The 26,111-nt window shown below is 43.2% G+C and overlaps 1 protein-coding gene across 2 annotated transcripts in view; it reads right to left on the minus strand.

Moving 5' to 3' along the window:
* Positions 1-26,111, minus strand: part of PRKCE (protein kinase C epsilon) — a 547,581-nt gene that overhangs the window by 142,529 nt on the left and 378,941 nt on the right. For both annotated transcript variants that reach the window (XM_070379638.1, XM_070379639.1), the window contains exon 11: positions 25,069-25,242. In XM_070379638.1, the coding sequence (XP_070235739.1) occupies positions 25,069-25,242 (174 nt within the window). The remainder of the gene's footprint in view (positions 1-25,068; positions 25,243-26,111) is intronic.

The raw sequence follows: 26,111 nt of genomic DNA on the forward strand, positions 1-26,111 counted from the left end.
GCAAGTAATGTAAAGACATGCATGTAAAAGAATTCAGAGTTTGTCTGGAAGTTTCGTCAAGGTTTCTCTTTGCCAAGAAGAGGTTCTAAATTAGATTACCTTGTCTCAAGTCCATTCCTCTCAAAGGAGAGCTGTGTCACTTTGGGAAAGTTACTTAATTTTTTCAAGCCTCAGTTTCTTTATTTAATATAAAAAGGAAATGGTAATAGCACCTTCTTCTTAGAACTGTGTGAGGATTAAATGATAAAAAGCATAAAGATACTTGGCCAGTACCCAACAAAAGTGAAAGCTCAATATTAATCGCCCTTATGACTGCGGTAGTCTCCAAAGATGGCCCCATTGGTACTCCTTCCATGAGGGGCATGCTCCTCCTATCAAAAGACAAAATCTGCTTCCCTCCCCTTGAGCCTGGGCTGGCCTTGTGGCTTACTTTGGACAACTGGATACAAAGAAGTGATACTAACTATGCCAGGTCTGAGTCTACCTGTTAAGAGGCCTGGCAGCATCTGGAACTCTCTGGGGGCAGCCAGCCACCATGCTGGAAAGAAGCCTGGGCTCAGTCACTGGAGGATGAGCACCAGATACATGGGTGACACCTCCTGGCACCTTCCAGCCCAGCCCAGCCACCAGCTGAATACAGCCAAGCAAGGGACACCAACTGATGCCACTTGGAGCAGAAAAGCCACCTAGTCCAGTTTCCCAAGTTTCTGGCCCATAGAATACGAGGAATAATTTAGTTTTAAAAGCCACTAAGTTTTGAGGTGATCTGTTGCATAGCCTTAGAAAACTGAATCAATCAATATAAATATTGTAATTCAATGATCAAAATTCTCCAAGCCAGGCTTCAGCAATACGTGAACTTCCAGATGTTCAAGCTGGTTTTAGAAAAGGCAGAGGAATCAGAGATGAAATTGCCAACATCCGCTGGATCATTGAAAAAGAAAGAGAGTTTCAGAAAAACATCTATTTCTGCTTGACTGACTATGCCAAAGCCTTTGACTGTGTGGATCACAATAAACTGTGGAAAACTCTGAAAGAGATGGGAATACCAGACCACCTGACCTGCCTCTCGAGAAACCTATATGCAGGTCAGGAAGCAACAGTTAGAACTGGACATGGAACAACAGACTGGTTCCAAATAGGAAAAGGAGTGTGTCAAGGCTGTATATTGTCACCCTGCTTATTTAACTTATATGCAGAGTACATCATGAGAAATGCCTGGGGTAGAGGAAGCACAAGCTGGAATCAAGATTGCCTGGAGAAATATCAATAACCTCAGATATGCAGATGACACTACTCTTATGGCAGAAAATGAAGAAGAACTAAAGAACCTCTTGATGAAAATGAAATAGGAGAGTGAAAAAGTTGGCTTCAAGCTCAACATTCAGAAAACTAAGATCAGGCATCCAGTCCCATCACTTTATGGCAAACAGATGGGGAAACAGTGGAAACAGTGGCAGACTTTATTTTTTGGGGTCCCAAAATCACTGCAGATGGTGACTGCAGCCATGAAATTAAAAGACGCTTACTCCTTGGAAGGAAAGTTATGACCAACCTAGACAGCATATTAAAAAGCAGAGACATTACTTTGTCAACAAAAGTCCATCTAGTCAAGGCTATGGTTTTTCCAGTAGTCATGTGTGGATGTGAGAGTTGGACTATAAAAATAGCTGAGTGCCGAAGAATTGATGCTTTTGAACTGTGGTGTTGGAGAAGACTCTTGAGAGTCCCTTGGATTGCAAGGAAATCCAACCAGTCCATCCTAAAGGAGATCAGTCCTGGGTGTTCATTGGAAGGACTGATGTTGAAGCTGAAACTCCAATACTCGGGTCACCTGATGCGAAGAGCTGACTCATTTGAGAAGACCTTGATGCTGGGTAAAATTGAGGGCAGGAGAAGAAGGGGACGACGGAGGATGAGATGGTTGGATGGCATCACTGACTCAACAGACATGAATTTGGGTAAACTCTGGGAGTTGGTGATGGACAGGGAGGCCTGGTATGCTGTGGTTCATGGGGTTGCAAAGAATCGGACACAACTGAGCGACTGAACTGAACTGGATTCTTATGATTAGGCAAACTGAAATCAATCAGTAAGTTCACACTGAAGGGTTAATAAATGCGAGACAAGTATTTTTTATCCATTATGACCCTAAGAGTTAAAGCAGGGGAAAAAAGAAAAAAGTATGACTATTACCTAACTCCTTACACCTCAAGGTTTTTATAGTCTAGCATAATGGGAAACACTATCACAGACATAATTACCATATAAAGCAGCAGAGGGGACATAGTACCATAGTTTAACAATCTTAATAAGTGAAAAGATGAAGAAATTGGACTATGTTCAGAAGGACAGGATTGGGCGGGGGGGTCCCAGATAACACAGCTATTTGTGCACAAAGAGACATTTTAGATGGATCTTGAAGGCTAATAAGACAGGAAATTATACACACACACACACACTTTAAAGAGACAGCAACTGAAAAATGCCTCTAAGAGCTCTAAGTCCTCTCATGCAACTTTTCTCAGTGGGGCAGCAGGATAAACTCAGCTGAGGGGGTGGTCACAGGGCCTGTACAAGAGACTCAATTCTACCCCATATATCTGTAAGAATTTCAAGAACAACCCACCTGTTTTCTTATCCTTTAAAAGATGTGATAGTCCCGTTAAGTCCCACCACAGGATCACATAGAATTGAGTGTTTTGAAATCCAGAACACACTTTCCACACAAACATCAAGGTATAAATACTGAGGCTCTGAACTCCCATAGACCACAGTCTATGGTGACCCAAATACCCTCTATTTCTGAGCAAAGTCTTAAAAACCTTAGAGTGTTGTCATTTCCAGCATGGTTTGGGCTAAGTCCTCACCTGCTGATGGCGGGCTGGGCTGCTGCTCAGACCTGGTGCCTGTTCCAGGCTCACTAACACCAGGTTTCAGGGAGCCTTGGCCAATGCCCACTGAACCTATGACTTTCTTGAAATGGAGACACAGGCTTTCAGGCTGGTAACGTAAAAAGCTCAAGGCTGCCTACACACTGGTAGCCCCCCATCAGAAATGCTCTCTTTCCCTTTGAGCCATCTGTGCAAATGCTCCAGTCTTCCAGGCCCGGCAGAGCCCCATCAGCTCTGCCTAGCAGACCCTGACTCTCCAGCCCTCCTGGAACCCCAACAATGGTCTGGCACCTAATTCTGGCCAATCCTGCTCTGCCCACTCCATTCCCAATATACTCTTCTGAAGGATAAGACTCACAGTGTATGAATCTTCTGCAAATCCCAACAGGCCTAGGACAGTGCCTGGGGCAGTCACTTAGTGATTAATTTTAAAGCCAGTTCTCTAAAAATAGGTGGCCATGCCACTACCAGGCAGTGTTTCTTCAAGTGCTGTCAGCAACCATCTTGCGTTAAAAAAATGCTGATCCAAGTAATCTAGACCCACGGGTAGGGGGCCCTACCATCTGCCATTTAACCAGCTCCCTGGGAGATGCATGCACCCTAGTGTTGAGACCTCTGCCATAAGGGTGGTGCACTAATCCACTCACACAGCAGGGTCTATGTCCGGCAGCACTCATAACACAGGGCGCGGGGTTCTGCCCCAGAGAGACCAAGGAGACCTCTCACTCTGGGGGGACTTCCCACCACCATGCCTAACGAAAGTAACGAGGGGTAATAGCTCCTGGTCTCTGTCCTGCTTCCAAACGCCTGTGTGGTGATATGTTGTCATTCCTGGCGCTAAAAGTGACCTGCCTAAGTCCATAACTAATGTCTGCTTCACCTTTTCTCCTCTGTAATCTTCCCAGAAATGACTGGTCTCTGTAATACTACATGTGGACTGCCACACCGCACCGTGAGTGGAGGCCATCTGATCCTCGCTTCTATACCTTCATGCTGCCTGCAGACGAGAATGGGCCTTTCTCTTCTAGCTGGATAGCTCCAGTTCTGTAAATGAAACTGTGACCTTTAGCAGCAGCACTGATGATAACTGCTTCATTTTCCATACTTTCCTGTTTTCATTACATGACGAATTCTTGGCAAAGGATTTCTTTCTCACCGCCGAAAGCACTGGCAGGCCACAGCTGTGAAAGCCTGAGCTGGGAAACCTGAAATTTCATTAATATCGCAAAAAGCACACACCTTGGGAGAGAAACTTTACCCATGACTAATGAGAGTCACTTAATTAGGAGACTATAGAGAGGATTAAAACGCTTCATCCTTTTCTCTTAGCCTCCTGACTAGGAGCTTCTAGGGTTACAAGCCTTTTTCAAAAATCACCCCTTGCTTAGCCAGTGGACCTCTGAGCGTCAACACCCATCATTGCCTGGGTGTTTTTCAGCGAAACCTATAAAATCTCCCAAGTCATCTGGAACTTTCCAGGATAACTGGGATGCAAGACAAATACACAATATTTTAACCTTTAATGAATCTTATTGCTGGCCACAAGCAGAGGTGAAAGTTCAGGAAGGCTGGGGGTAAGGAGGTAGCCTGACCATACAAGGGTGAGTCCCCCAGACACACTCAGGCTCACTTTTAGAGACAAATGGTAGTTTCCTCAGCACAAGCCAAGGGTGGGAGTTCCTTCCATAGGCAAAGGCCGTCCTCTCTCCTGCCACCCCCACAAGGAACGTCGCCAGGAAAAGGAGCACTGGAGTGAAGCGGGCTGGGCGAGCCCTCAGATCCAGTCCTGGCTCTTCATGAATCACAGGCCCCAGGCGATTTCTCTCACTGACCTGTGCCTGTTTCCTCATCTATCAAAGGAAAATACACCAGCACCCAGCCTATCTAGTAGGTTCTGTGGAGATAAAGGGAGGCAATGACGCACAAAGGACCCCAGGAAGCAATGTGAGATTGCGCGTGCGCTACCTGCCAGGCACTGTGCTGGAGGCATGCATGTTATCACTAAGCTCTCCTGGAAGCCCGTGGAGGGGAGCACTACTATAGTTGTCCCTCGGCATTCAAAGGGGATTGGTTCTAGGACTGCATAGATACCAAAACCTGCCAATGCTCAAGTCCCTTATATAAAACGGTGAAGGATTTACATGTGACCTACACACAAACTCCTGCATTTTTAAAACATTTATTTACTTGGCTGCGTCTGGTCTCAGTTGCGGCACACACAGGATCTTTGCTGCGTCATTGGGATTTTTGCTGTGGTACAAGGACTCTGCTTGTGGCACAAAGGCTCCAGAGTGAGCAATCTTGGCAGCTGTGGTGTGCAGGCTTAGTTGCTCCTAAGCACGTGGGGTCTTAGTTTCCCAAGCAGGGATCTAACCCGGCTCCCCAGCATTGAAAGGTGGTTCTTAACCACTCAACCTTCAGGGAAGATCGTCTCTGGATTACTTATGATACCTTATACAATGTAAATGCTATGTAAATCATTATGGGCATAGCAAATTCAAGTTTTCCTTTTTGGAAATTTTTTCCAAATATTTTCCATCTGTGGTTGGCTGAATCCATGGATGTGGAACCCAAGGATGTGGAGGTACTTCTGCTTTGTGGAGGAGGAAATCAAGATTTGTGAGCTTTCTCAATATCTGGTGTAAGTTTTTAAAAAATCAGACAAAATAATAGGTCTCTGGAAACTAAATGGTTGTTGTGAGATGCCCTGTCTCTAATAGGCTGAGAGATGAGTGTGTCTAAGGTGAGAGGTGGTTAAAAAAACAAAAAAGTTTGGATTCTCTCCCATGCTAATTGCAGTCAATTAGTAGGAGCTGTGAGGAGCAATGTGACTGGAATATAACAGAATCCTATTCAGGATTCTACAGCCATATGCTGAAAGGGGGAGAATGATGGATTAGCTGCAAGACACAAATCAGCTGATTTTAATTCCCCAAATGATTCCTGCTGGGCTTAATCACACTAGCTGTCACTACCATCCTTGCCACAGCATGCCTTTACTGAGCACTTATTCTCCCTAAGTGGGCTTCTGCTATACATACATATGCATGCGTGCACACGCATGCACACACATACACATGCAAATGGGCACACACCGGTAGAAAAGCCTTTGTGTTGGCCTTAGATATTTATAATTGGCTTGGAGAGGTTAGTCGGGCTAGTCATGCTGTATATTCTGGGTGCCAAGTGAGAAGAGTCATTAATAAACACTAAAGGGGTTTGAATGAACCGAAGGATTCACAGAGGACATGGGATGTGAGTGCAGCAGCTGGAGATCTGGTTAACCAGAGAAGTGGGGCTTCGGCACCCCAAGCTAGGGGAACAGGTGGAAGGCAGGGATCTGCCCGGCAGCATCCAGAAAGTGGGCAGTGAAAATGAGGAGCTGACTGAGATCCAGCAGAGGACATTTTATTCTACAGGCCACTGGCAGGGCCCAAAGTCCCAGAAGAGGGTGGCAAAGTGGGGAAGCTCTTTCCTTGTGTTTGTAAAATTCCTTCCAGGAGGGGTCCATTTCTAATAAAAATCAGAATGGCTACCCCACTAAAATCTGTTGTTCCTGTTACTACTCAAAATAGTGTTTACGGCAAGTCTGCTGAAATGTCCATTCCTACACACACAGAGCTTACTATATCACAAGAAAAGCTGCACAACAGGATGCCCTACAGGTAAGGAATGCGAGGACAAGTGTAAGATACACACCCCAGGAAGTTCCTACCTAGCGAAAAAGGAAACACAAAATGAAAACTGCTACTCTCGGGGAAAAGAAACTTACTTGATCTATGGAAGACAAAGACAGCAGGGATCCTAGGGTTTGGACAGCAGGAAGACAGGGACTATCCCACATCATGCGGGACCAGCAGAAACCAGGGGTGGACTGGGAGGTGAAAAGGGGCAAATTCATTTAAGTGGGTAATTCGTTTTTGCTGGGACATAATTACAGTGTGCTACAGAAAAGGGTTACTATAGCAGCAACCCTAGGCAACATTCATTCTGGCAATCTGAAAGGCGGTAGCTTTAGATCTTCTACATCCCCTAATCACCTCTGAAAGATGCAACCACTTTTGAGGAGTAACAGTGATGGAAGAGAAGGGACAGCACTTCACAACCTTTGGCACGGACACTTGTCAGAAAAGCCCACGGGTGATTTGGGTAACTGTATCTTCTGCCCTTCTAGTAACCCTCACTGTCACATATCACTGCCCTGAGCGATTCTGGGGTGACAGGAAAAGCTAAAGTCAGACAGGCAACCAGGAAGACCCTCCAGAGAGGCCCAGTGTGGGTTTAAAGGATTCAGCCACTGACAAGGAGGTTCATGGCTGGAGCACCGGGTTTTCTCTTTGAGTCTGCTGTGCCTCTGACTGTATCCTTATCTGGAAGGTTCTTGAGTGTTGTAATCTCAGTGGCAAGCACATTGTCCACGTTCTTAGATGATGGAGACAAGTAAACATACATGTTCCATCCCCAGGATTCAAGGACCACAAAGAGCTGTCAGCTCCATCCACCCACTCAGCCAACCACCAGCTTTACAAGTGAGGACTTTTCACCACTCCCTGATGGGAGGTAGTTTAACTTTCTAATGGGTTTATAAAATCTTTGAGCCCTGGTTTCTGGGTGGACTGTCTTCCTTACATCACAGCAAGGGCATTGAGAAAAAAAGCATGGTATGGGAGGCATTTACTCAAATATGTAGTTTGGGAAGGGGGCCGTTAATCACAGAGCCTTCTGTTACACGGACCCCAGTAAATCCCCCTAAACATTATTTCCTTCACTTACATTTTTTAAAAAAGAGAGTGAGCTGGAGGAGTTTGATATTTTCTTACAGTTTCCTTTTTCCTGACTCTCTGTACAGGATGATGTAGTTGTTTACTTTAAGGCTCAGGAGTCAGCCAGCATTGTATAAAAAGCTTTCCCACAAAAAAAAAAAAAAACATAATAAGACAAACTCCATGATGTTTAAGCAATTAGCAACACATGAACTGGCTTGCTTATGCTCTCACTCCAGGATCTGCTCTTTCCTTCTGCTGCAGCGGCCACGCACCCTGGGACTGGGGAAAAGGGAAGACTTTCCATTTCACAGGGAGATGGGTGGGGGTTGGTGTGAGGGGTGCAGGCGAAGGAGTGGGTGTGGGGACAGTGAATAAAGAAGCTCTTCATTGGTCCCATCACCAACCCTTTGTGAAATTAAATTCCAAACCTCAGTATGCCTATCCATAAAATGGGGAGGGGGGGATGATAAAACTGCAAGAAATGCGGTGAGCCAGTCACACCTGAAAGTGGTTAACGTCTTAGCTGAGGCAGCACAGCATGGTGAGCGCTAGCACAGTGGGGTGGACACTGCTTGGGTCCAGGTCCCAGCTCAGCTATTTACTAGCCGTGTGATTTTTGCAGAAGGTACTTAACCTCTCTGTGTCTCAGGATACGTCTACCTTATAAGGCCCTGGCAAGGATTAGATTAATCAAAATATGTCAAGAGCTTTAAAAATGGTACATAGTAAATGCTGTAAAAATATCAGCTGCTATTATTTTGGGCTTACAGAAAACATTCTATAAATCTTCGGCGCTGGTAATGGCAGCAAGGAAAGCTATTTTCCACCAGTGGAGGGTATGGGGGAAGGAGGCACGGGGAGGGGCATGTCCCCCACAGAGCATATGTCAGGATCTGGAGAGAACATGTTTGGTTCATATAACTGCAAAGCAGTTCATTTATAATACAATTTTGTAGAGAGAAAATAAAGATTTCTATGGTTTTCATTACTCACCAATGAAATGTCTGAGGACATCTTCTTGGCTATAAAACAAGATTTTAGAATGTTGAAAAGCACCAAAGTAGTGGAGACTCGGAGGGATTTCTCCCCTAAGCAGAGCTGCGTGCTGAAAAGGTGAGGCTGGGTTGGGTTACTCCCTGAGAATTCTCAACCTGGGAAGCGGAGGTCCTAGTCTGGGCTGAAGACGGGCCAGTGTTTCTGCAGATAACCTCGAGACTTCAGCCCCCTCTTGGCCTTGGTCTTGGGAAGGAGATAGGGTCTATGCTTTATCCTTTGAGTTAAACAGACCATGGGACTAGTGGCTGCACTTCCTGTCCTTGAGACAGACCTCACTGCCAAAGACAACAGGAAAAACGAGACTTTGGTGGCAAAATAACGATACGCAGACATTGTCCTCAAGCTCATTTTTACTACAGTGAGAATTTTTTTTGAGGCAATATCATCATTTAAAATGCTAATATCTACAGCAGTTAAGATCTTTTTCATGATCTTGTTCTCCTCTCTTCCCTTTTATTATATACCTACAGAAGAATATATAAAATATATATTTTAAAGAATAATCAAAACAAACTTCCTTTTAGTCATGATGTGTGTGTGCTCAGTCATGTCCAACTCTTTGGGACCCCATGGATTGTAGCCCGCCAGTCTCCTCTGTCCATGGGATTTTTCAGGCAAGAAAGCTGGAGTGCATTGCCATTTCCTTCTCCAGGGGATTTTCCCCACCCAGGGATCGAACCTGTGTCTCCTGCATTGCAGGCAGATTCTTTACCCACTGAGCCATCAGGGATAGGAGGTGGTTGCTGGTCTTCAGAAGCTGTTTTAACCCTCTCTGATCGCATCCCCTCCTCCACTTCCCACCAGGAGTAATCACCAGGTAGACCTTCCTGGTAATTATTGCCTTAAACTGTTTTTCTTTATAGTTTCATCACCTCTGCGTTTATCTCTAAACAATACATTGTTTAATGTTTCCTATTTGGGGACTTTATATAAATGCAGTTATGCTGCATAGCTCTTTCTGGGACTAACTTACATCTTTGGTCTGTGTTTCCTTCTTTGTCATCACCAGCTCTTCTGGTTGAGATCTTAGTTTTTAAAAGTGCCCTTTCTTTTAAAAGACATCCCTAAAATATCATGACAGCAACTGAACTGATTCTTTCTGTTTCCTTGGATGTAAACTGTCTGCCATATTTTAGTAAGCTGTGGCCAGTCCCTCACCTTCTGTATTCAAATACTATTTCCATATATTAGAGTGACATTTTTGGTAGATTTAAAGATGGAAGAAATGCATTCAAACCTTCCAAATGATAATCATCCTCCAAAAGGAGGTATTTTCCCTTTAAGTTCCATATTCCTCATATTTTTTGCAGTTTTCTATGTTTCTTCCAGTTTTGTCCAACTGCTCACACTCTTCTCTACTCGTCTTTCCTTACCTATGAAGTCTAAACGTCCATTTTTATGGGAATTGGGATTTTAAGTTTCACATCATTACCTTAACCTTTGAAAAATTTATGTAGATTTTGACAAAGCCCTCCAACTTAATACTTTTTGCTCCCACAAAAATGTCTATTTGGATCAAATGGGATTTTTACTCATAATCCTATAAAGTATTAGGGCCACTTCCTACAGATGAGGATGGAGCATCTGAATGTATGCATTTGGGGCTGAACTTAATGTCTTCAAGATCCAAGAATTAAGGAGTAGCTCAAAGAGCTAAAGAGAAGCTGCCTTTCAGGGGATGTGGATGCCCAGGAATCACATGGTTCGGGGGCTGGAAGCATCCATCTATCGTTTTAAGTTTTTGGAGGACCCTGTTTGTTTCTGCCCGTGGCATCCACGAGCTGCTGACTTCCTGTGTTTACCCAGTGCCGAGGACACTGGGCTCTCTTCAGTTCCCACGGTGATGGGCTGATCCCATCCCCCTCCCATCCCTCCAGAGGCTAATGTGGTTTAAAGCTGCAGAGATCAGCACTGAGACAGGCGACTGGAGGGAAGGATCCAAACGAACTAAACAAGCACAATTGCCTCAGACAGGTCTTGCTCCTTGACACAAAATAATGAGACCACATGGAGCCCATCCCAAAGGTGCTAACAGACTATCACCACTGTGCTCCTCAAAGACGGATGGGATCCAGGGTTCTTACTCCTGTGACAAAGTCCTTCATGTGTGAGTGTCCCTCGCACTTGCAGGAGTGTGTGCACTCCTCCAGCCCACTCACAGCACTTCTTCCTCTGACATTCTAAGCTGATTTCTGCACCACTCAATTTTACACAGAATATTTCATTTTCTTCTGGCTCATCTGCGCTCGTCTTACCTTCCTAGATAGACAAGAAATTCTTGGGATAAAGGCTGTGTCTTTTTCCGTCACTGGTACACCTAGTAAGAAGCAAAAGACATACCAGGTACTGGGGAAATACTGGCTGTCTACTGTTTACTAAAGCAGGATACTTGTTCCCTGGCTGATGGGATACCTTCCCTTCCTCTCCCTGTACTGCTCCTCCCCTGCTACCATTTTCAACACTTCAGGTCTCAGTGACTCTGCCCAGTACCTCGACCCCTCAGCCACTCCACCCAGCAAACCAAGTGCGTCTTGCCAACCCAGGGCTTTTTCCTAGTGAATTCTTTCAAAAACATTTTATGAAAGTAGTTGGCTTTTGCAAGATGAACAAATCACACCTGCATTTATGATGATTACTTTTTTAAGCGTATTTTATTTTCAAGTTTTCTTCTAGTGAACCTACTTGTACTTCTTTGTTACATTCCCTTTCGATTTATATACATCAGGAAATATTTCCCATATCTCCAATCAACTCCCTGAAAAGTAGAAAAACTCCAGGTGAATGAGATCATGGGAATATTTCAAAATGGATGGCAATGTGTTTCCTTTGGTTGCATTTGTGTGGTTTTAGTGTTAATGTTGGTACATCCCGGAGAAGGCAATGGCACCCCACGCCAGTACTCTTGCCTGGAAAATCCCATGGGTGGAGGAGCCTGGTAGGCTGCAGTCCATGGGGTCGCTAAGAGTCGGACACAACTGAGCGACTTCACTTCCACTTTTCACTTTCATGCATTGGAGAAGGAAATGGCAACCCACTCCAGTGTTCTTGCCTGGAGAATCCCAGGGACGGGGGAGCCTGGTGGGCTGCCGTCTATGGGGCTGCACAGGGTTGGACATGACTGAAGCGACTTAGCAGCAGCAGTTGGTACATCCAGAAAGCCTTCATAAATTAGTGCTTGATAAAGGAGGTTGAATTTAAGTCATTACTTGAAAAACAAAACTGGCATGGGTTGGATAAATGGTGAAAGAAACACAGAGAACAAAGACATCAGCTTCTCCAACCACTCTCATCCTCAGACTGTTACTATGCTGTGCCTTTTGCAGGATGAGCTAAGGCCACAGTCCCTATCATCATCCAATTCACTATCAGTGGGTCTGGCCCAAACCTATCTGTAGAGCCAGAAGGCTTCAGCTCTAAGAGCCAGGGCTGGGTAAAGAGCTTAGTTCCCTAGCAACCTGCACACAAGTGGTCCAGACAAAATGGATTACATACTGCTGATGAATTCCAAGTGAATATCCTATTGACCCAACAAAGGAGTTAATGTGTACCTTCTGCCACACTTCAGGAGTCAACTAAGAGAATTCTTTTTGTCTATGATCTCTCCTGGCATTCTCTTTGGATTGTCACAGTAAAATAAAATGCTCTGAAGGATTCAAAAAGTGGATGGTTCAGCTTCCAATTGCCTCTGAAAGAAAAGAGTCCTCATAATAGGAGGAAGAGGGCCTGTTTTTCCTCCTCTTGCTTTCTGAATACAATTTGGATTGCCTAAAATAATACCCCTCCCAGCAAGAGTTATTTTAGAGACCCTGGGTAATAGACATAAATAGTCTGATCACTTCACTATAAGATAACCAACTGCTGTTTTATTTATACCTTGGTCTCTTGAGATTTTGGTTTGTGATCATTAATCCTCAGGAGCCTAATATCCCCTGGGAACTAGGACAAAATGAAGTTTCTGGAAGCCAACTGCCTGGGTCTGCCACTTCCAGCTATGTGACCTCTCTTTGGGACCTCTCTAGGACCTCCTACCTAGAAGGTTGATGTGAAGATTAAACAAGTTAGTACATGTAAAATGCTTGACATTAAACCTGGCATTTAACAAGTACTACTAAACAATAGCAACAATAATATAAGTTGTTCTTTTTGTTATTATTGATCCAAGGATGACCCTGAAATGGAAGGTGATGTTATTATTGATCCAAGGATGACCCATCTCTCTCTCTCATTTCTTGAATTAGGATGGCAGCCTCCAAAGTGAAACCACCAGGGAGCAGTTCTAAGATGTTCTTTACTGGAACCAGGAACCTTTTCTTTCATACTGGGGAGTCAGCCCTAATATGTGACATACATCTCCCCCTCTCTCCCAGTGGCAAGAAGGAGACAAAAGATCCAGCAAGAATTCACTGGACTCTTTTGGATAAATAAAAGCACTCAGAGAAACCACATGGAAGCCAATGTCAAGGTGACCCACTTGTACTACCACAGCTCAAGCAGTGGGTCAGACAGTCAGAAGGACAAGCTACCTGACTTCTAGGGACACACAATCGAAGATGTGTTCTTCATGTTAAGTAGTTACACTTCTAAATTGACTAGATTTTACAATTGAGAAATAAAAATGATATAACAAAGCTTTCATCCTCTAGTTGGGCATAGACATTTGGGAGAAGAGATGGCTCTTGGTAATCTTTTGCTCGATGCCCTCCTGAAACACTTGTGGGATGACTAGACAGGTTAAGAGGTTGGGTCATAGCTGTAGTTAAGGACATCTGGACTCAGCTTAGGGGACAGATAATGTATATTTTATCCTTATGAAGCTAGGTTCATAAGGGGGTTCAAATCTACCAACAATGGTTTCTCAATTCTGTTTTGTGAACATTTAGCCAGCTGGTCAGAAAAACAGAGGCTAAAATTTATACTGCCTGCTGTGTGCTAGAAACTGTGCTGTGTTTTTATAAGACAATTGTAACACCTCATGGTAGATCTCCTGATGCGGGACCATTAGTCATTGAAAATGAGTTTGAATTCAGAACCGTGATGCAAAACAATAGTCTTGTGAACATAAAGGCATTGATCAAGGGAGGATCATTTACTGAATTGAACTTTGAAAAATGAACATTAAATAGAGCATTTTTCATATGATTTTATTGTTGTTCTTTTCTCGCTCATGCATCAGCAAGTTAGTTAGTAATGGTCCCATGTATTGTTCTCAATGAGTTGAGTTTTCACAGATCTTTAGAATCAGATTTAGGAATCTTTTACTGAAGATAATGTCATCTCCTCTCTTTGTGTCCTTCCCCAATCTTTTATTATGAGTGAGGAAGTCAATGCCCAGAGAAACATCTCAGTCAAGCATCAGCGCCAGGACTCAGAGCTAGAACCAGAGTGTCTTTCCTCACAGAGCCCTCTTTCCTGGAACCCATGTTCCTTACCAATGAAGAGGGCACAATGAACACAAATAGCCAAATGGGACATAGCCACCCACTGGTAAAACCTTCAAAGAATCAAGGTCCAGCAGGGTTATCTGAAGTACCTGAGACCATTGGAAGAAAAAGTTCAGGTTAAATGAGAAAATCCTATTGCTGGGCTTCCCTGGTAGACCAGTGGTAAAGAATCTGCCTGCCAATACAGGAGATAAGGGTTTGATCCCTGATCCGGGAAGATCCCACATGGCACAGAGCAAGTAAGCCTGTGCATCACCACTATTGAGCCCGTGCTCTACAGCCCAGGAGCTACAACTACTGAGCCCACAAGCCATAACAGCTGAAGCTCACACACCTAGATCACACACAGCAAGAGAGCCACCACAATGAGAAGCCCGTGTAACACGAGAAAGTTGCTCCTGCAATTACAGAAAGCCCAAGCAGCAACAAAGATCCAGCACAGCAAAAACAAATAGAAATTATAAAGAAAGCCCATTGCTTAAGCTGAGTAATCTCAAATAGACTGGGTAGAAGCTTCTTCACAAAATGCCCCACATAGAAAACAACAGTCCACTATCAAAATTCAACTTGGATCTAAAAATAGGCACACACACAAAAATAATAATAATAAATTCTGAAATCCAATAGATGAGGGGAGATGGCAGGTCTGACATCAACCAATGAGAAAACCAGCTTTGTTTGGTGAATGGGTTAGATAACTTATACCTCTGGTTTTAGAGTTCAAGCTGAAACTTTTCATTTAAATTCAAACATTACGAACCCACTGAACTGTGGGCAAATGACACCTTAGAAGTGTATAGGTCACTTAACCCAACTGGCTGCAACCTAAGTTCTTGCTAACCAGCCTGGGGTTGTACAATTGATATTTGCCAGAGGATTAAACGCAGTGCTCCACTTCCTTCTCAAGCAGGTCCACCTTCCTGGATGCAGAGAGGAAACTGAACAGCCTATAGCAACTCTTCCTTCAGGAGTTCTCCTCCACCTCCTGACTCGCAGGCTCTTGAAGCAACCTCCACACAGGTAGATACTTTTTATTTTCCCCTTTAATCCAAACCACACAGAGCTGCCCCACTTGCTTCTTAAGTCATCACTGCCTATAAAACCTTCAAAGAATCCTTTACTTTCAGAATAAGTTCAAGCTCCTTGTTTCACACTTTAAGAACTCCAGAGCTTAGCCAAACTCTCCTTATGAAGTGGTCTTTCTCATACCCTCCCAAAGTGAGCCCGTTTTTCCAACACAACACATCATCACTCACCCTAAATTTGGGGTCAAACTCCTCCCTCCCTCAAACTTGCTGTGTCCTGCTCCTCAAGCTCCCTGAAGGAATTCCTGCGAACTCCCCACAGAGCACATTCCTCATCCCTAGTAGTCCTTCTCTCCCATAGGAGGCAAGGGTGGGGATGGTTGGTCTGAATTCCAGCTCCACCACTAAACTATGACCCTGGCCAAATGGCTAAGGCTCCCCTAGTCTCAGCTTCTTCCCCTCCCCAGAGAAAGGACAATACCTATACTCCATGAGACTTGGGTAAAATTAAAGAAGTTGGTTCTCGCACAAGCCTTGCCACTTAATAGGTGCTCAGTAAGTTTTTCTTTTCTCTTTATCACATACTACCTCTATTCTAAGTTACTGCTTATGTCTATTTTATCCTCTGTCCTTGAACGTAAGAGTCCTAGTTCCTGTTATCTCCCAATGGCACCTAATAAGGTTCTAGTACAGAACAGATTTTCATGGTCAACTTGCGTGTCATTGGAGTAATGTTATAACCCAGCTACACTCCTCTATCTTACTCTTTCTATGGTGGAAAACCTTCCTCAGCGAGCCAAAGTGGTTTCTATTAATGATCCAACCAAACTAGAGACAGCACTCACGGAGAATAAAAGAAATGTATAATAAATTTTGAATCTACTTCCAAAATTCTCTCTCTGCCTAAGTTCCAGGAACATGCCCATTTTAATAATGTAAGGACATATATAATGGAAATCTTCAAGAAATGATATCTGTGTATATAAACCTGATTCTACACAGATAGGTAAGAATCATCAAGACTTACTCCAAACTGTCAGCAGAAGTTGCAGTAGCTTTACACTTTTTTTTTCCCCCAAAGTATAATCCTTTCTCCAAATGGTATCTTACTTGGAATACTAACATGAGAAGCAGCTGAAGGTACAACTTCTCTGGGTGGATAGCAAGAGGAATATGTAGGCCCTCTCTTCACAGCACACCCAGGGTCTGTGTGTTCAGATGTGTGTGTGTGTGTGTGCACACGTGTGTGAATGCGCGCACACCCATACACAGAAACTCCTCAGGCACGTCCACAAAACCTAAGTCAGAAACTACAGCTTGGCAGAATAAGCAAATCATGTAGGAGGGGGGTAAACATACTCCACACTAGTGAAAAAACATCTACTAACAAACATATATACATTGTATATGACGTCAAAGGAATTTAAATCTCGTTCTACAAGATGCCAGTGTCAAAGGTTCTGCAAGTTGTACTCAATTTATGTTACAGAAAGAGAGAAACATAAACAGAAGGAGGCCGTTCTGCTGCATGGAGGTGAATGCTCTCTTTGGGCATCGCTGGGCAGTGCTTGATGGTTCACTTACCACTAACATCAGCTCCACGGGAAGCCAAGCATTTACTGGTGACCTGCAAGCCCCCAGATTAAGGATTTCTCTACGGGAAGCCCTCGGATACTGTGAACTTTAGAAATCATTTGGTTAAAGAATATTTAGTGACAACAGAAATAGCTTCAGAATACATTTGGTGAGACAACTGAAAATATGATTTCAATTTTAAAAATATGTGTATAAACAGATTTGTACTTTAAAACTGGAAATATATACACCAAAATGTTAGTAGTCATTGGAACAATTCTTTCTGTTCTTCTATAAATTTATCAAAATTTCTACAATTAACAAATATTCTTTGTCATAAATAATAATAATGATAATTATTATTACACAGTATGTAGCATGTTAGTTCTCTGACCAGGGATCGAACCTGAGCACCCTGAAGTGGAAGCATGGAGTCTTCCCTGGACCACCAGGGAAATACCTTACAATTATTTTTTAAAGGCTAAGGCCACTGGTTTTTGCAGGAAAACAAAGCGGTGAATTTACTACTAAATCTCTGGGCAGGTGGCAAGGTGCTCCATGATGCCCACGGCATGATACCCAGGGTACCTAGTAGATGCTCAATAAACAGTGACTGAATGGGCAAGCGTGAGGGCTGCGTCCTGCTCCAGCCCATTTTGTATATGTTCCTGCACCCATCCCCCATTCCTCCTCTCTCCTCTCTCACAGTTGCAGAAAACGGAAACGTTTCCAGAAACAGGCTGCAAGATTCAGCTACTCTCACCAGCTTAAGGGGCATTTTTTTTGTTTTAATTCCAATCTCACTGAATCTAGGTAAAACAGAGCTGTCACTCTGAGACCTTTCTCCTGTGTGGGGCAGCGTATGGGGACTGGGGAGGGGCTGGGAGGTGCGGATATGTGAGGTAGGGAACTTGGATAGGAGGGAGGTGTTGGAGACAGAGTAACAGCAGGTGAACAACGAGAGTCACAGGACACCTGGATGCCAGGCTGGGTTACAGTACAGACTCGTGCGACTTCTCTGGGCCTCAGTTTCCTCATCCATAGAAGGAAGGGACCTTACTTATCTCACAGAGATGTCATCACAAATGTGTAGGATGGCCGAGCTAAAAGAAATGAAGGCAAAAGTGACTGTCCCACTTAAATGCAAATATTCCTTGGAACAAGGAAGCTGCCTGAGGCAGTGGCATCTTGGATTACCCGTACATTACATCACATTCACACATACACACACACAGGTATCTCTCTGCCCCAGGGGGGACGTGAGCCATAAGGGACTCTACAGCCTTTCCTTTCATCATGCAGAATGCCTCCTGTTAGGTTACCTCCGTGAAGCCTTGCTTATGAAATCTGTGATCTCTCCCTACCTGGGGTGGGCAGCCCTGGTCTGCTGCACATAGACATACCCCTCCCCATCACACACACACACTCATCCTTTCTCTCCTCTCTCCTTCCTCCCCACCGCCTCCTCAGTCCCCACCAGCCCTCCACAGGCTTCAAGTGAACAGAACTATAACCCCACGACTCTGACAGAAGACCTATCACAAAGTCTTGTAAGACCCCATAGTGATGTGTACACTGCAGGCCCTCACTGAAGACGTTTTGTTGGCTGATTAAAAGCCATGGCTCCATTGACCAGCTTGCTCTAGGACAGGATGGTCTTCAGAAGTAAAGAGAGTTTGCTGGAGTCTCATCACTTTGGCAATGGACTCTGCCAACGCTAAGCCTGTACCCTCTACTGTAGACCTCATTTCACTGAAATCTGTTAGAAACTATGGAGGCTGTCTCTTTTATTGGCAAATATATTGATTCCCAGGTGTCTGCCTGACCCACAGACCATCTCACGGTATTGAACCTCTCAACATACTCTTGCCAGACCCTTGTCAATCCTATCAAAGCCTCATCAGGCACTCCGATACCACATTGCCCTGGAAGGTACGCTCTAGTAAAAAAGAAACCCATGCTTCATTCTCAGCTCTTTTAAATTTAATTTGACATAGTCACCTCTTTAAAAAAGAAAATCTACCAGTGGCCTAATTCTTACTCTGCTTTTTGTTTTAGTGTTTGTTGCTCTTCAGAATTGACAGTCATAAGAGACATCCGAGTTCCTTGAAACCACAATTTTCCCCCTGCATCATCAACACTCCTTTCCCAGCAGTTTTCACCCCCTGCTCACACAGCTTATTAAAACTCATTTAAAAAATGTTTCCAGTTGCTTTTTAAGGATTTTTCCATCCTGCATTTCCCCCAGGGCAGCTAGGGAGATTGGATGAGGGAGATTCTTTAGTTCACCCTCTGTTTCCTTCTTAGCAACTCACACTGACCAAGCCCTCCATGAGTTTTCTTCCCAGGCCTGGCAGGAAATGCCAAAGGATCAGGGATGGGGACAATTATGTAGAAACTCTTATTTTGAATGAGAAAAAAATCATGACAAATTTACTCGTCAGCTTTCGCTGGAAGGGATGATTTCACAAGGGAGATCATATTCAGCAGCTCAAAATGCCTGAGAATTTTCTTTCTAATAACCAGAAAAACAAAAGCAAAAACAAGCCTACCCCTCACTGGCTCTCCCATCCTCAGCCTTCCATGGATGAGGGAAGGCAGAAGAGGCAATTCCTGAAATCATGCCTCCTCCTAAGCCCTGACATTAAGTAGCCCATAACTTTTAGAGCCCAAAGAAGTAGGCTCCCAGTATTGCCTTCCCCTCTCTACCAATGAACATCTGATTCTGCGGATGCAGGAACCTCCCTCTTCATTTCCCCAACATCCTCCCTTTCTTCCTCTCCTTCACTGCAGTTGCTAAGCATCAGCATTGCCTTGGAAAAAGCAGGACACACACTGAGGTAGGAGTTCTAGTGTTGGAAAAATCACCATGAAAATGAGAGTAGGAGATCAGTTCTAGTCTTCATAAGCGTCTCTTTTCCATCATCCTCTTTACAAATGCTACCCTTGCTTAAAGGTCCGAGTTAGGTGCCACCTCTTCCAGGAAGCCTTCCCAGTAGCCTTTGGCAGAGCTTCAGATGAATCACCTACAGAGCTCCACTAGAAGAGTTACTGTGCTGTAGAGTATCACTTGCTGCTTATCTATCTCCCCACTAAACAGCAATCTTTAAGCATTCAGAGTTAGTATGTTTTGAGTTGTGTAGCCTCAGTAATGTCTAGCATACAATAGATGCCCAATAAATACTTGTATATTCACTGAATTAATTATAGGCTTTACTGCAGTGGGTTGCTATGCCCCCCTCCAGGGGATCTTCCCAACTCAGGGATTGAACCCAGGTCTCCTGCATTGCAGGCAGATTCTTTATTGACTGAGCCACCAGGGAAGCCATATATTTTCTAAGCAAGAAATTACTGTGTGTATGAAAATATTAAATGTGCTGTTAATCTAATATCAACCATTAAAAATAAATTTAGAATATGGAAATTTTAGTTTTTCATCCATATCAACAGCTAGTACAATGCTTATAATTCTTTACAGCTATATCAAAGAAATGCAAAAAGGCAAAATGGTTGTGTGAGGAGGCCTTACAAATAGCTGAGAAAAGAAGAGAAGCTAAAGGCAAAGGAGAAAAGGGAAGATATACCCACTTGAAAGCAGAATTCCAAAGAACAACGATGAGAGATAAGAAAGCCTTCCTCAGTGATCAATGCAGAGAGACAGAGGAAAACAATAGAATGGGGAAGACCAGAGATCTCTTCAAGAAAATTAGAGATACCAAGAGAACATTTCATGCAAAGACGGGCACAATGAAGGACAGAAAACGTATGGACCTAACAGAAGCAGAAGATATTAAGAAGACGTGGCAAGAATACACAGAAGAACTATATAAAAAAGATCTTAATGGCCCAGATAACAAGGATGCTGTGATCACTCACCTAGAGACAGACGTCCTGGAGTCTGAAGTCAAGTGGCTTTAGGAAGCATCACTACGAACAAAGCTAGTGGAGGTGATGGAATTCCACCTGAGCTATTTCAAATTCTAAAAAATGATGCTGTGAAAGTGCTGCACTCAATATGCCAGCAAATTTGGAAAACTCAGCAGTGGCCACAGGACTGGAAAAGGTCAGTTTTCATTCTGATCCCAAAGAAAGAAAATGCCAAAAAATGCTCAAACTACTGCACAATTGCACTCATCTCACATGCTAGCAAAGTAATGCTCAAAATTCTCCGAGCGAGGTTTCAACAGTACATGAACCAAGAACTTCCAGATATTCAAGGTGGTTTTAGAAAAGGCAGAGGAGCCAGAGAACAAATTGCCAACATCTGTTGGATCATAGAAAAAGCAAGAGAGTTCCAGAAAAACATCTACTTCTGCTTTATTGACTATGCCAAAATCTTTGACTGTGTGGATCACAACAAACTGTGGAAAATTCTTCAAGAGATGGGAATACCAAACCACCTTACCTGCCTCCTGAGAAATCTGTATGCAAGTCATGAAGCAACAGTTAGAACCAGACATGGAACAATGGGCTGGTTCCAAATTGGGAAAGGAGTACGTCAAGACTGTATATTGTCACCCTACTTATTTAACTTCTATGCAGAGTACATCATGTGAAATGTCAGGCTGGATGAAGCACAAGCTGGAATCAAGATTGTCGGGAGAAATATCAATAACCTCAGATATGCAGATGACACCACCCTTATGACAGAAAGCAAAGAGGAATTAAAGAACCTCTTAATGAAAGTTAAAGAGTGAAAAAGCTGGCTTAAAACTCAACATTCAGAAAACTAAGATCATGGCATCCGGTCCCATCACTTCATGGGAAATAGATGGGGAAACAATGGAAACAGTGACAGATTTTATTTTCTTGGGCTCCAAAATCTCTGCAGGTGGCGACTGCAGCCATGAAATTAAAAGACACTTGCTCCTTGGAAGAAAAGCTATGGCAAACCTAGACAGCATATTAAAAAGCAGAGACATTACTTTGCTGACAAATGTCCATCTACTCAAAGCTATGGTTTTTCCATTAGTCATGTATAGATGTGAGAGTTGGACCATAAAGAAAGCTGAGCACTGAAGAATTGATACTTTTGAACTGTAGTGTTAGAGAAGACCCTGGAGAGTCCCTTGGACTGCAAGGAAATCAAACCAGTCCATTCTAAAGGAAATCAGTCCTGAATATTCATTGGAAGGACTGATGCTGAAGCTGAAGCTCCAATACTTTGGCCACCTGATGTGAAGAACTGATTCATTTGAAAAGACCCTGATGCTGGGAAAGACTGAAGGCAGGAGGAGTAGGGGATGACAGAGGATAAGATGGTTGGATGACATCACTGACTCAATGGACATGAGTTTGAGCAGGCTTCAGGAGTTGGTGATGGCCAGGGAAGCCTGGCATGCTGCAGTCCATGGGGTTGCAAAGAGTCGGACATGACTGAGCGACTGAACTGAACTGATGTTAATCTTGAAGAGCATAATGCCTTTATAAAGTAAGAATTATGCCCAGGAATTTTGTTTTTTTTTAGTTGTAAGAGGGAGGGCCTGAGAGAAATGAGGCTACTCTATCTCAACTGGAGTAGGAAGTCTTTTTACCTCCTTTTCATACTATATGTTTGCTACACAATTAAATACAGTTTTGTAGATTTTTCCAGCTGTTTCAGGTGATTCTAGCATCTCAAAGAGCATAGGGAGAATTCCAGTCAAACATACTGGTGTGAGTTGATTGACTTTGATTGAAACTGAAGTTACTGGCTTGAGGGCTTTCTGCCTTTTCTCACAAGCACTGGAGCCATTTCATTTGCTTTTTTCCTTCTAAATCCCATGGAGAATGATCAGAGCACAGGAGTCAAGGACAGGTGGGCTTGGCACAGAAGAGGCCACAACAGTCTTTAAGCATAACTTGGTCATTTAGTGGGCTGTGGTAACCAGACCTGACGTCACAATTGGCGCCAGAGGGTTTACACAATCGTTGCCATTGGTCACCAGACCTGGGACCCTACACACTTCCAAGTCCTGTCAGGCAATCTGTGTAGCGCATGGCCTGAAGCCATGTGCAGTCTCTCAGGAGCTTCTCAAAGGAATGCTTTCGTAGGGGCTGTTTCTTCTACATACCAAACAATAAAGGCTCACCTAAAAATAATTAAACCCGACTTAACACTATTTCTGCTCTGTGTCATAATTAAGCAAGAATGAAAGAAATCTTAATAGGATTGTAAACAGGTCTTGTGTTCCTTAATCATGTGTTTGAGACTTAGTCAAAAACAAGTTTACGAAGGCTCAGAAACACCCTCCTTTCTTTTCAGGAAAAGCGAAACTAAAGCTGTGCTGTACTATGGCCACTGAAGTCAGTTCCGTTCCCACCCAAGTCCTGCTCCCGCCCTCCCCACTGCAGGGCCTGGATCCAACTCCTTCCTCACCTCTGGACTCTAAGGATCACCCCCTCCTCTGAGTTCTCCTGGCTTGAACACCTCCACCCAGAATGTAACTACTCAAGGCTGTTTGCTGTGGAAGGTAGTATAACCCCCTCATGCTTTGTTGAGTAAAGTCCTCCACTTGACAATCACCTTCCTTTTTGCTGATAACTCCACACCCAGAACCTACCTCAGAGTCAGGTGAACATCAGTTATTCTTTAAAATCATGATGACTGGTTGCCATAGGAAAAGCCACATTTTCTAACTGTTAAGCTGGGAGCTTATTCAATGATTCCTCCTAAGATTTTTTTCACTAGTAAGCTAAGGTCCTTCAGTAAGATTAAACTATGATTTGCTTTAGAAAAATTAGATGAACATACTATCTGTCATGTTAAGTGAGTTGCGCCATGGTCAACTGCATGGTTTGGGAATTGCTCCCGTAACTGTGGCCACCTGACATTGGCCTAAGAAAAATCTCTGAACTACAGAGAAAAGCCCCTTCTCTCCCAACCTTACCCTCTGGCCACTCAGACACCAATTTCCATGTCATCTGGTCACTGTTCTGCCACAAAGGAAACCCATGGTATCATTAGATACCGTTTTCTGCTTCAAGAGCAGTCACATAATGAGGACCCTAGCCTTGATATTCTAAATGCACAGAGAAGAAAAACTGCTGCCCCTAAAGACATCAATCCCACCCCTCATTCACCAACACTGCAAGGAAGCAGAGCCTCCGCTGAGGCTCCCCAGGTCTACCACGTACAGGTCCCTACAGCTAGACTGGACCTCTCTCGGGATGTCGGACCTCTTGGCAATATGTCCAAAGAAAGCAAGCTGGTTTCCTGCTAGGAAACCAGCTCAGATAGCAAGAGATAAGGCGCAGCTGCTATGGGTAGGGGAAGATGGGGTAACACAACATGGTATCAGAGCAGTCCCCACTACACTGGAAGTCCCAGAGATGAGATGGTAGCTCAACTGCCAATACCAAGTGTCTGTGGGTCAAAGACTTACTTCTCTGAAATCTGATTTTCACATTGGTGCAAAAAGAAGAGTAGAGGAGAGAATTAAAAAAAAATCTCCCACCCCTCCATCTCTGAGAGTAACCAGCTACTATGTGTGAGGCCCTTGATAGGCACCGTGGAAGATAAAGAAATATAGGATAAGTTTCTCATTAATTCCGAATTATTCTCAGGTGGAGAAAAGAGGAAAGCTGACCTCATGACTGACTCCATAATGTGCTTACAGATTATTTTCATTTCTTTACTGCCACCTTCTGGTCTCTAGACACCTCCATGGTAATTTTAAAATGCTACCTTAAATTTGTGGTTCATGATGGATTTTTTTTTTTTTTTGACCATTCCACGTGGCTTGCAGGATCTTAATTCCCTGCGCAGGGACTGAACCCCTGGCCACGGTGGTGAAAGAGCCAAGCCCTAACCCCTGGACCACCAGAGAATTTCCCATAAGGCACTTTTAGTGCTTGTTCACATCCTTCACCTCAGATGATGGTGCACAGATTAGACACAGTTCAGGTAGCCTTTATTCTATTTTCATTTGATCTGAGGGCAACAACAAACTTAAGTGATTTGCCAAGTGACAAAAAGTTAGGAGCAGAGCAAAGATAAACCATGCCTGCTGTTTTCTCTAAGGAGCAAACACCAGGGTCATTCATTTGACTTTCTTTGTCCAGCTACATTCATAAAGACTTCTATCACCCTCTCATTCCTTCACAAGTACAGCCTTGAGTGGAAAATCCCTTACTCTTAAAAAGGAGAATGCTGTTCAAATATTCCCCGATCTTTTCAAGGGTAAAATCCATTCCATTTTACAAGGTCTTTGAGAAAAGAATGTAGGGGATCTATGATTGATTTTTAAAATTTTATCTGACAGTCAAAATACTAGAGTATCCTCCAGCACAACCCTCAGATGGCAGTCCACCAGCTTCCTCTTAAACATACCTTGGTCTGGAAGCAGCAATAGAGTTGGGTTAGGTACGGATGTTTTCGAGCCAGAGCCAAAATCCGCTTCTCTGTCATCGTGCAGTCTACATCATCATCCTGAAGGATGACATCCTTCTTTAGGACCTTCACAGCATAGACTTCATCTTTGCCTTTGAGCTCCGCCAACATGACCTGTAATTAACCAAAACCACCCCTGTAAGTCTATATATATAGGAGATTAAAAGAAACCCAAGTCAATACCAAATGCTTTAAAAACTAACTCATTTTATCTTTAACTTTAAACAGTATTGTAGTATTTAAAATGTAAAGACTATCCATCCCAATATAGCTTCTATAATTTATTTATTTTTAATCTCTAGCACTGTGTCCAGGCAAAGAAAAGTTCAATGCACATTTGTTAAACAAATTATATGAACATATTAATAATTATTTCATATGTTCATATAATTTGTCATACTTGCAATGAGTGCAGCCAGTATAGCATAGATTTTTTTAACTGAACGTTATTTCATAAGCATTTTTCTGTATAGTCTCCATCATATCATAGTTGCTGATACTCAAGTATAACAGTTTATTTAACCATGTATTTCAAAGTAGTTTTATCCAATTATTAAGTATTATATAAATAAATTGCTTCAGGTGCTTTATACATATAACTTTTCTTTCTTTTAGATCATAGCCTTAAGGCTATAGAAAAGGCTATAGAAAATCTTCAAAGTGAATTATAGGGTTAGATGTGTACATTTCCTGACTTTCAAAAAGGCTATACTATATAATCTGCCACTAGTAACGTAGAAGGGCTTTAGTTTCACGTATATTCACTAATGTTGGTGCTTTCACATAAAAACCCTTGTTTATGTAATGAGTGTGAAATGTTTCCTCAATGCCGTTTTAACTTGTAATGAAACTAAAAATGTTTGTTTTCTAACTGTATTTCTTTTTGTGCAAATTATTGCCCTCTGTCCAGTTATCCACTGTTGTATACTACTATATTCTTTAGGAATCCTTATGAGCTTGGTATATAAAGTTACTGTTAATTT

This window comes from Bos mutus, chromosome 11 (assembly GCF_027580195.1).
Source record: "Bos mutus isolate GX-2022 chromosome 11, NWIPB_WYAK_1.1, whole genome shotgun sequence".
Classification (NCBI taxonomy): domain Eukaryota; kingdom Metazoa; phylum Chordata; class Mammalia; order Artiodactyla; family Bovidae; genus Bos; species Bos mutus.